The 12449-nt window shown below is 32.5% G+C and overlaps 1 protein-coding gene across 1 annotated transcript; it reads left to right on the top strand.

Moving 5' to 3' along the window:
• Positions 1 to 9131: 9131 nt before the first annotated feature.
• LOC120075959 (putative cyclin-A3-1) lies at positions 9132 to 11462 on the top strand. The gene is made up of 8 exons (XM_039029720.1): positions 9132 to 9688; positions 9826 to 10058; positions 10156 to 10231; positions 10317 to 10393; positions 10514 to 10547; positions 10640 to 10789; positions 10867 to 11001; positions 11091 to 11462. The coding sequence occupies exons 1-8, from the start codon at positions 9338 to 9340 to the stop codon at positions 11154 to 11156; spliced, it is 1122 nt and encodes a 373-aa protein (XP_038885648.1). The 5' UTR covers positions 9132 to 9337; the 3' UTR covers positions 11157 to 11462.
• The last annotated feature ends 987 nt before the right edge of the window (positions 11463 to 12449 follow it).

Here is a 12449-nt window from a genome sequence, read left to right as displayed (position 1 = left end):
TTCCACCTTACATTTCATTTTATTATTTTATTATTTTATTTATTTATTTTGAAACCATCTTTTTAACTTAACTCTAAAAAGAACAAATAAAAAAAAAACAATATCTCATAAAAATAATAAAGTGTAGATTAAAATATCTCATTTATATAAAAATAATTACAAAAATCAATGTGCCCCACAAGGTGGACGTCGTCGTTTTCAAGCTGATTGTCGTCGTCGACTTCGAACTTGAGGTTACTCTGGTTCTTCTTGATGTTGCTCTCGCTCCATAATATTAATATTCATTATGCTCTCCACAACCCCGACCATGTCCAAGCACGTTTGAAGAAGATGGACCAGCCTTTGAGTCATAATGTCCTGAACCAAATGCTGATATCATCATTATCGGATTAACATAATCAGTTTGGCTTTGCGTCTGCATCATGGGAGCAACTCTTCCACATTGTGGCAACCTCATCGAACTCATTATCTTCTTCTCAAACAGGTTCTCTACTTCTAAGAGCTGGTGGAGGAACAATACATATATCGTACATATAATGTATCTCCTCCATATAGCTCTAGTTGTCACTGCATATAGCAAGAATTTGGTTCGGATCATTCGCAACATCACGGAGTCTACTGTGGTTCGATCTCTGTAAATTATAAAACAATTCGATAATATTTAAAATTAAATTAAATTGAAAATAATTAGATAATTTTTATTCATTTACCAGATGACCCACAGCTACTCCCGGATAAGTGACGTAGCGCCTTGTGATATTATTATACCAATTAATGTAGTCTTGAGTGACATCCCTATCAAACTGTTCAATAGAAACTCTCATTACAACAAACCTTGCACGATAATGTCATCGCACTACCAAATGTGCAACTTTTTCAAACCAATCTCCAGTCCTTAAGTCAATATCATGCAGTAGGGGTTCAATATTACAAGGCGATGGGACATCCTGCTGAAAACCGAATTATCCTATCACCCTGTCGGGAAGATGCCACTCACCAATGTGAAAACATGTAAGAGGACTTATCATCTGCCATATGTTTTGACTATTCGTACAGAAATTGGGCAAAGTATGCATAATAAGTTTGTAGGACTCCAAAGTAACCTAAATATTATATTGGAAAACATTAAAGACAAATATAATAAAAATATGTATAAAATAATCAATTTGGTTCAATGCTAAGTACCCGATCAGGTTGAAGCAGATCAAACATGTATCTGTACTAGCTGACTACATGTATGGTTGTCCTGGTCACACAAAATTTGTCTCTCCACCTAGATTTTGAATTAACTAGATCAGTCATATAAAAATTAAATTGAATTAAAATAACATACCGAGAACCATAAGCTCATCTAGAGAACGTCATTTACATGTTGTAGCTGTGAAGCCATTGTTGGAAATCGCTCCCAAACTCATAACTAACAGTGGGAGGAACATCAAGTGAACAAAATGACTTGATTTTTCAGAAATTAGACTTCCACCCATCATTTGTAGTATATATGCTCATGCATATCTTTTCCTCGTCTGCATCACCTGCGAGCTCACGAAATTGTGTCCCTAACCATATCAAACTTAACCTTGATCGTTTAATTTTTTCGACACGTGGGGTCACACCGAGATACAATTGACAAACTTGTGACCAGTCATCATACATTACTCCGGTGACCGGCTCACCGTCAACTGGTAACCTCAACAATACTTCTATATCTTGTAAAGTGTTAGTGTACTCTCTAATAAACATATGAAATGTATGCGTCTCATGCCTCCATCTCTCGACCAAAGGTTGTGATTAGATGCTAATCTAACTAAATAAATCCCAACCTGACAACCCCATAAAATCCAGATGTACGGAGCAGCGGTGGTATTCGAGGGTGGAGTGGGATAGTGCGTTGGACAACTGTCTCTCTAGACTGCAAGATATTTCGCCAGTAGTACGATCTTGCCATACAACAGATGATCGATGAATAGATTGGTCATACAAAACATCAGGATCAATAGGTTCTAGGTTTAAAGCCACGATCTGAAAGAAAAAATATTTATTTCTCAATTAAATAATGTACAATTTAATTAGAAGAATAATGTACAACTTTATAAATTGTAATAAAAAAATTAAATATACAATAAAAGTATCATCTACACTTAATTAAATATACATGAAAAAAAGTATTTATTTCTCAATTAAATAACGTACAATTTAATTAAAAGAATAATGTACAACTTTATAAATTATAATAAAAAAATCAAATATACAATAAAAGTATCATCTACACTTAATTAAATATACGTGAAAAAAAGTATTTATTTCTCAATAAAATAATGTACAACTTAATTAGAAGAATAATGAACAACTTTATAAATTATAGTAAAAAAATCCAGTAATCTTCATGCGGTACAGGTTGAAATTGAGAAGAGTAACATTCTTGACAATTTATAATAGTCCCCAATAAAATCTTCGTAGTTCATGTTAAAATGTGAGCAAACTGTCATAAAATGCGAGCATGGAATGTCGAACGCTTGCCACTTGTTACATAAATAGTACCACTCGAACCTGTTTAGCCTCAATATTTGAACATTCTTCCTTTAGCATTGAGACTATGACGGCCGGTCTTCACATGAAACACACCTTCATATCGATCGTATGACTGTACTTCATGTTTACTAGATCTTGCAGCCCATTTATTTATTTTTTCATGTGCCGTACCTAAATTTTTACTCCACTTAGTATTATAAATATGCTCGAAACAAGTTGTTAATATATATATAAACAAAATAATATTATCGGGTGTATTTATCTTGATGCTCCAAAGCAGCCCTTATTTCTTCTTTTCTTTTCTCGAAATAATTTACGCACTTGAAGAATGTTATGTGAGCAAAACCATTTATCGACAACATTCGAGCTCCTTTGAGGACGCCATTTATGCACTCTGATAGATTTGTCATCATCCACCCATATCTGAACCCCTCCATCATATGCTTGAGTCCATTGCTCTATACCAATATTGTAAAAAAAAACTCAGACAGCTTTGATTTATTCCTTTAATGTCTTCAATTGCTTTATTAAACTTTTGAATTTGAAACTGACACCCGGCATGATAAACATAATTTTTTTAGTGTATTAAATTTGTATTTTTAAGTTGCTGACGATATGTCATAAGCAGAAACGATGGTGAAAGTTTGGTCCCGTCCATCCATTTGCTGGATTATTCACTGCTGCGATGATGCTAACATGTCGATCTGAAATTAAACACACATTTTCGTGTGTTACAATTTCTCTCAAGTGTTTCAGGGGAACCATCCCTATGAGTCTGCAGACTCTTCATCTGCAACGAAGAATGCAAGTGGAAGAAGATGCCCGTTCGAATCAGTTGATGTAGCGATTAGTAATTTTTCTCGATATTTGCCATACAAGTGGGTACCATCTATTTGAATTATCGGCCAACATTTGTTAAAAGCTTCCATATAAGGACCAAATGCCCAAGATACAGAAGTTAGGATAACATGACCTTCGATAAGCATTTCTTTCACTTTTCACTCTAAACGTGTTCCAGGATTGGTCTACTTAACCATATACAGTCACCTGGGTAACAATTTGTAAGACTCATCCCAATCACCAAACACTTTAGCCAACGCTTTTCTTTTGCTCTCCCACACCCTATGGTAAGGAACATGATAACCAAACTTTGATTTTATGTCGGGCTGCAGTTGTGCCACGCTGATAGATGGTTTTTCTCTTACGGCATCACAAAACTTTAGTGCAATCATTGATGAATCCAATTGCACATGACTTTGACTCATTTCTGAATAAAAACATATATGTTGCTCATCATACTTAGTGATCTCGAACAAGCCATGCGATTTTTTTCTTTATTGCACGAAGTCTCCATTTGCAACCTTCTTCCCACCTCTTACACCGAATTGCCCAAATCGTCGTTGTCGATTCCACAACCTCATATAGTGCATGACATTTAATAGCAAAATATTTGACCGTGTGTTGTAGAATTTCATTGTCTTGACAAATCATCCATTTGGTATTGTCAACGTCCACAGGAGCTACAATTGAATCATGTTCTCGAATGCTATCTAGTACATTATATCCAAATCGTTGGATGTGTTGAAAGGTAACTCATGTTCACGACCATCAAAATCTAACTCTTCAAATTCATCGTCCATCTCTGTTCTGAAATCTCTATACTGATTGTTAGCCGTCATATCTTCATTATCACATAGCGATGCAACTGACTCCGGATCGGGATCAATACATTGAGTTGGATCTTCAAACTGACTAAATGGTGCATTCAAGTTTATATCCAACCATATCCTATTTTTATTTACATACAAATGCACTAAATTCATGAGTGTCATCACTATTGAGAACATCAAGTTCATAGCTTGTTCATTCGAATAGGGAATAACATAAACCTTACTGATCCTGATGGTTATAGATTAGAATGTCTATATATTATTTCGATTTGTTCCCATATCTACACTAAGTGACATCCCAATCATTTCAATGAATTGTTAAAATACAATTTCACTGTTCACATTTATGCTAAAACACCACTTGGTGGTTGGTCATAATCAATCCCATCAATACCCAAAAACAAATCATAATAAGAAATATATATATTTAAAAAAAAAATCACAATAAAAATCACATAAACTTTTTAAAACTATTTTTAAACATAACAATAAATTGAATTTTTTATAACTATTTTTAAACATAACAATAAAATAAACTTTTCAGAACTGTTTAAAATTATTTTTTTCAAAGTTAATACTAAAAAAATCAAATATCATAAGAAATATATAAAAAAATCACAATAATTTTGTATTAAACTTAAAATATTGAAGTTTTTAAACAATAAACATCAACTTTTTAAACATAACAATAAGATAAACTTTTTAAAACTATTTTTTCAAATTTAATACTAATAAAATAAAATAAAATATTATAAGAAATATATTAACAAAATCACAATAATTTTGTATTAAACTAAAAATATTAAAGTTTTAAAATTATAAACATCAACTTTTTAAACATAACAATAAGGTAAACTTTTTAAAACTATTTTTTTTCAAATTTAATACTAAAAAATAAAATATCATGAGAAATATATTGAAAAAAATCACAATAATTTTGTATTAAACTAAAAATATTAAGGTTTGTGAACATCAACTTTTTGAACATAACAATAAATTAAACTTTTTAAAACTATATTTTCAAAGTGAATACTAAAAAAATCAAATATCATAAGAAATATATTTAAAAAAAACACACACAATAATTTTGTATTAAACTAAAAATATTAAAGCATAAATATCAACTTTTTAAACATAACAATAAACTATATTTAAATACAAACAAAAATAAACAAAATATAAATAAAATTAATATGTTGGTATAACATAGTACAAATAAGATTAATACTAATAACAACTACTAAGATTAACACTAATAGAGAAAGAACTACTAACATCAATATGTAAATATTATTGAATTCAACAACTACTAAAAAATTAACATGATAGATCTGCTAAATATAAAAAACTAGTTATAAGTAAACAATAGACTCACAAATTTAACAGTGGTTTTACTTTTTTCCCCAAAGTAGCAATGACCTCTCTTTTCTTTTCTATTTTTTATCCGACAACAAAAATTATGAAAAAAAAATAAAATATTATGAGAATATGGATCAACAACAAAAGCTATAAAAAAAAATAAAATATCATGAGAATATACGAATTTTGTTAACGTTACCTCTTTTATATTATTTGTTTCCCAAACAGCAACAAAAACTATAAAAAGAATATAATAGTATGAGAATATGAACAAAATTTAAAATTATTTTTTAAAAAATAAAATTTTATATAGTAAATGTACAAACCTCACAATTTAGTGGACGAAGGTGGGGAAGAAGAAGATTTAGAACAAAAAATGGAGTGATTTTTTATAAGTTTTCAAAAGAGAAAAGATTCGGCGGAGAGCAATATTTTTCGAAGGAGAATAAGATAGGTAGAGAGCAATGAAGAAGACAGAGAACAATGAATAATGCAAAAGCAACTATGATTTGAGAAATGATAAGTGAGAACGGGGGAGGGGATTAAAAACTTGTAGGTCGAGTTTTCATGGGAATTAATTTGGTCAACAGAGAGTGTTGGGATTAAAGAGGTGGAACAACGACCGAGGGACTCTGGCGCTGATGGGACAAAGCTTATCCCCTAGACCTTTTTGAAGAAGGTTTTGTTACTAACATGTTGACTTCCATTGTGGGCAATTTATTTGGATTCAAGGCTCTGTGTGCTCTAGTCTGGAGGATTTGCGAATCCCTACTGCTTATGTTAAAACTTTCCACGGCCCACCTCATGGTATCCAAGTTGAAAGAGAGTGTAGGTCGAGTGTTGAAGCTTCGACATGTCTTTCAAGTAGATTGAGGATTGAACCCTCGACTTCTTCTTTAATTATTTTAGGTCGAGAGTTCAACCCTCGACATATTATTTTATACATTTTTCCAACCTCAAAATCTTCAAAACAATAAAAAAATCTCTAAATACTTTCAAAACAACTATACTTCACTAAATACTTTTCCTAACCACAATATTTAGAAAAAAATCTCTAACCAGTAACTTGACATCCAATGTTCTCCATCGAATGGATTTTAGGGTGTGATGCACGCGCCGGCGCCAACAATGAAACTCGTCCTAAAATTGGACAAAGAAGGGAAGTAATTTGATGGTTGCCTCCCTGGCTTTTGGCCAGCCAAATTTTGCCACTTCACAGACTTACTTGCTAATAATGGCGGGTCCATTTTTATAAAGTTTCTAACATAAAACTCCTCAAATTTTCCCTCTTTTATTTGTGCCAATTTTATTAACAAAGCTTTATATGTAATCCAACGTTTTTTTTTTTTTTTTTTTTTTTTTTCCTTCCTTTTCCTTTTAAAATAAAGTGTTAAATTGTCAGTAAAATCACACATTTATTTCATCGAATTTTTCAATTTCTTTTTACAGTCGGATTAAAAAATCCAACATTTCATTTCGAAGTCGATAATACAAATTTACGTTAGTTGAGATGTACTCATTTTGACTTAAACTATTCAAGTTTAATAGTGGATTTTTTGTGTTTAAAAATAGAGTAAAAGATTTTACCACGTGGTAAGGTACTCTAAGTGTCACTTGTGCATAGTCGTTCTTGATTAACTTTTTAAAGTGGACCAACCAAATTTGGCACAAATCTAACTTTCTATATTAATTTTCAAAGGTCTTATGGGATGAGGACAATCACGCTATTTGTTGGACAACGTAGCCAAGGATACTCGGTGTCCAAACTCGAGTTGCAATAGGTTATTCAAAAGAATGAAACGTGTCATAGCTAGAAACTGATTAAGTGCTTACCTAAAGTGAACATGTGGTAAATCCATAAATGATTGAATTGACGTCATGACACTTTTTAAGTTCATTTTTCTTCCTAATCTCTTTCTTATTAAATTAATTAAAGATATATTTTCATTTTTGTTCTTCCTAATCATTTTTCCTCCCTCTCCTTCCATCTTCTGCCTTCACAATCATAATCAACGACAGTCATTGCATGTCAAATACTTATTTTCTTCATATTTCCCTCTTATTTTCTTTGTTGATTTCGTCGTCTTATTCCATCTCCTTCCTTTCTCTCATTTTTGATTCCGTACTTCATTTCTTCTCCTTTTATTACGTGCATACTTTTTTTTTTTTAAAAAAAAACAGGAATATTCATATCTAACCATGACATTTTTTTAATATTGTTTTTTAAATTGGTGGATCATGCATTTCTGTTTGAGAAATTTCCACAAATAGAAAAAAAAGCGAAACTATTTATATAAATTTGTGAATATTTTCCTTATTTTTCTATTTTTGAAAATCCCCCTCCCCCTCTAAATAATGAAAACGGAAAAAAAAAAAAGGAGAAAGGGAAAGGTGGAGAGGGACCTAAAATGAACAAATAAATAGTCTAGTGCCTAGTGACAGATAACGACGACAACTATGAGAAATGAAAAGCTTTAGAAGGGGGGAGAAAGAAGATGTAGAAAAATATTATTTTTATTAAATTAATAAATAAAAAAGAAGAAAATATTTGTTTCATACAAAATAGGTGTCAACTTCAACGTTCAATGATTAATTAACAAAAAAAAACCGACATAGTAACCTAGGTGCTATCAAAAGTAAATTTCAACACGAATGTATATGGATTGGGATTCGAGTGTTTTTTGGACCAACCCCCAAAGACATAAATAAAGTCTCAAACTCAACCCAACCCAACCTTTAAATTTTAGATCAAGTTGTCAGATTATAACTTTTTTTTTCTTTTAATTTAAAATATGTAACTTTATCTATAACATATTATTAATAACTAAAATATCATAAAATTCAAATACTAAATTTCTATGATATTTATTACAAACTTTAAACAAAGATAAATATCACAAAATTTTAAAAAGAAAGATATTAAAAATTCACAATCGAATCCATACCAATTGATCAAACTTTAAGCAAAGATAAATATATATACAAATGTATATATAACTTAGGTTGAGTTTGATCAATCTAATATTTTTTTTAATCAATATGCGACCCAATCCAACCTAAGAAAAATAGAAAAAAAGTTTAATCCAATCTAATTTAAGAACAAAATTAACCCAACCCAATCCATATGCTTTAGTTTGGATATTCGAATTGTTCGAATTGTCAAATCATTTGAAAATCCTTAAATTTCAATGTGAATTTAAAAAACAAAAAAAAGGGAAGCGTAAAATTGTTGATTTTGAGAACACAAAAACCCATATAGAATCCAATACAACCTAAACCATAGTTTAAGAACCCAAAAATGTATTTTTCTCATTAAATAAAGTTGCATGTTAGGGGTGCGTGAGCAGCACGCGCGAAGGGAGAGGGAGGATTGGCAAATCTTAAAAATTTTGGCAACAAAGCAATGGCGGGTCCATTTTCGAACCGCCGAATCTCCTAAAAAAAATAGGCTTAAAACATAGAAAGCCCGCGGAAACAACAAAAATCCCCCAATCCCCAAATATTAAAATTAAAAACTTTTCAAACCCCAAATTCCAAAATAATTTTGATACAAATTGGCTCTCTTTCTTGTTAGCGCCAAATGGGTTTTCTGCGTTTTTCACTTTTCAAAACACTGCAAAAAAAAAAATGGCGGTCAATCCTTTCCTCATCCCCATTACAAAGTCTCCCCCTCACAACTCCTTCAACTCACCCATTGCTCCTTCGATCTCTCTTTCTCTCTTCCGATTTCAATTTCCGACCATCAATAGCCAAGAGCGAAGGGCTGAGACCAAGATCCAATGGCCGCCACAGAGAACTGTGCCCGTGTCACTCGTGCTTCCAAGAAGAGAGCTGCGACGGCCGCCGTGGTCGAGGGTCAATCAGCTAATAAGAAGCGGGTGGTTCTTGGAGAGCTTTCCAACGTTCAGAATGTTAATGGGTCGGTGGCACCACAGAAGAGAAAGGCCAAGTCCCAGATGACAAAATGCAAGCCTAAGAAGAGAACGAAGACTGGTGTTGCTCCAACGATCAAGAAAGCGGTTGTTTCTGAAGATAATGATCCCAAGTTGACCGTTGATGATATTTTGGACGACCCAGAAATGAAGGGGCCTTATTCCTCGGATATTTATGCTTATCTTAGCAAAATGGAGGTAAATCCCCTCTCTCTAACAGATAATTACATCTAATTTTAGCTTTTTTCTCGTGCTATTTTGGTTTCTGATTTTGGGTTTTTGAAGAATTCTGTTTTCGTGCTTTTGGGGGTTTCTAATGGGATGATTTTCCTTAGGCGGAACCAAAAAGAAGACCGATTCCAAATTACATAGAGAAGATTCAGACGGATGTTAGTGCTAATATGAGAGGGGTTTTGGTTGATTGGATGGTAGAGGTAGCAGAGGAATACAAGCTAGGCTCCGATACTTTGTATCTATCCATCTCTTACCTCGATAGGTACCTATCCATGAATATCCTCAGTAGGCAAAGGCTTCAATTGTTGGGGGTTTCTTCAATGCTTATTGCCTCGTAAGTCCACCAAAAAGTGAATTATTCAAGTTTCTTCTTGTGGGGAGCATTGGATTATATGTTTCCACGATTTAATTCTCGACTTTGATTTGAACAGGAAGTATGAAGAAATCACTCCTCCACATGTGGAGGATTTCTGTTACATAACAGATAATACTTACAGAAGGGATGAGGTGAATATTTCCCTTCACATCTTAACATAAATCTAGATCATGTTACCGGATTATCAAAACTGAAATATGAGTCTGATGTTGTAAGGTTGTGAAGATGGAGGCTGATATTCTCAAGTCTTTGAACTTTGAAATGGGGAATCCTACTGCCAAGACATTCTTAAGGCAAGTATAAGTAAACTGCTGTTCTTTTTGTCTATTGGAAGTTGATATACTAATATGTGAATTCCATCATGGTGGATTTGATATTAACTTATTGTTCTTGTTTCTTTCTTATGTTTACAGGAGGTTCACTAATATTGCTCAAGAAGATTTCAAGGTAAGCCCCAATCATCTCTTTTTATCTTATCAGGGTCTAGCTGAGCTTGGAGTTTTCAATATACTAATCCCGATGTTTTATGCTTGAAACAGATACCAAATCTGCAGTTGGAATTTCTTGGTTATTACCTTGCTGAGCTTAGCTTATTGGACTATAATTTTGTGAAGTTCTTGCCTTCTATGGTTGCTGCTTCAGTCGTATTTCTTGCAAAATTTATCATCCGACCGAAGCTGCATCCTTGGGTAAAAGCTTGTTTCAATCCCTTGTTTATGTAACTATGAACTTGAAGGTAGTTTGCTGATATATAAATGAATTGCAGGGTCCAAATATGCAACAATACACTGGCTACAAGCCAGCTGATCTAAGGCCATGTGTCATTCTGTTACATGATTTGTATATGGCCAGAAGAGGGGGGTCTTTGATAGCTGTGAGAGAAAAATACAAGCTACATAAGGTAAGAAGTTTTATCCTCCTTAGTTATATAGAGCATTATGTAGTTAAAAGTTGAAGGTGCTAATATTTTTATGTTTCTGATTCAAACAGTTCAAGTGTGTTGCGATGATGCCTTCACCTCCTGAGATACCGTTTTCCTATTTCGAAGAAGCATAGATTGGCAAAAGGATCATTGATAGGTTTTACTTGTTAATTGAAGACATGATTTTGACACTCTTCTGATTGATTGAAAGAATTTTTAGGAAGATGGAAATTTGTTTTCGGCTCTTCAGCAGGCTCTTGTGATTTTGGTGCCTCAAAGATTAGGACCCATATTGTTAATATTAGTTGAAAGATGTTTCCTTTTGATTTTGACAAGTTGGGCATTTTGTAGTTTGTACTCCTTTTTACCTGTAAATTGGAAAGTACTTCCATATGAATAACAATAAAGAATGCATCCGTGGCCTTCTCTTTTCTTTAGAACAAGAAACACAACTCTTCAAGAGTAATGAACGCATCCATATTGTTAATAACATTTGAGCTTGAATCTTTGATGCATCTAGCACATCAAGTTGATTGAAAAGAGCACACTGGCAGTGAAATGAATTGAGGACAGTAAAATAAAAGATGGGAAGTGCAAAAGTAATAAAATGACTTGTCAAATAGAAAGTAGAGACAAATATTGTAACAACAAATAAAACTAATTGCAACAAAATAAGTAAAGGCACACATAAGTTATCAAGCTTGATGAAATCCACCTATGTTTGAGGGATAATGTGTTTGGGAAAGATAATTAATTATTGATCTTTTTGAGTAAGGTAGAATAAAACATATAGTCATACAAATGATATGCTCACTCAAATTGCATGGTTTGTTATTCAAGCTTCAATAGTCTCTTGGGATTTAATTTGTACTTAACAATGAAATCAAATTATAATCAATCAATGAAGCACAATTTAAATTAGCTCTAGACTTATTTATGCAAGGATGAGTTCAAAGCCTTTCTAATTAAGTTCTAATAGCTTGGAATGGTTTTAAATGACCTTCAATTTGTTTTTTTCCCTACATTGGTTCAACACAAAAACAATTAGATGTAGTATTTCAACTATGGTATTTGAAATTTAACAAACTTTAGAGCCTTAAACTTGCATTTATTTCACTTAAGGGCATTAGCTTTCACTAAAGATTGTAGTGAACTATACTCTTTCTTTTCTCGTGAGTGTCCTAATTAATCACAACAAGATAGCTCTTTCTACCCCTAGTCATGCATAACATTACAAGTTCATTTTTTTTCTCATGATGTTTTCTTTTTAGTGGATATTTATATCAATTGATTTTTGAGCAGACAAATAATTTTTTCTCCCTCAACAATACATTACAACCCAACTTGCAACACACTCTCTAGTCAGTGGGGCTTATTGGAGTACAACAAAAATGCAAGCTAAGTAATATGATTCTAAGCATGCAAAG

The sequence above is a fragment of the Benincasa hispida genome, chromosome 4, assembly GCF_009727055.1.
Source record: "Benincasa hispida cultivar B227 chromosome 4, ASM972705v1, whole genome shotgun sequence".
Classification (NCBI taxonomy): Eukaryota; Viridiplantae; Streptophyta; class Magnoliopsida; order Cucurbitales; family Cucurbitaceae; genus Benincasa; species Benincasa hispida.
The sequence above is the reverse complement of the archived record's forward strand: the minus strand, read 5'-3'. Positions and strand labels throughout refer to the sequence as shown.

Bases quoted from the DNA above. Each gene is read 5' to 3' on its own strand.
- LOC120075959 (XM_039029720.1), top strand. From the start codon at position 9,338: ATGGCCGCCACAGAGAACTGTGCCCGTGTCACTCGTGCTTCCAAGAAG. The intron at 10,232-10,316 runs GTGAATATTTCC...TGATGTTGTAAG, and splicing joins ATACTTACAGAAGGGATGAG to GTTGTGAAGATGGAGGCTGA. The intron at 10,394-10,513 runs GCAAGTATAAGT...TTATGTTTACAG, and splicing joins ACTGCCAAGACATTCTTAAG to GAGGTTCACTAATATTGCTC.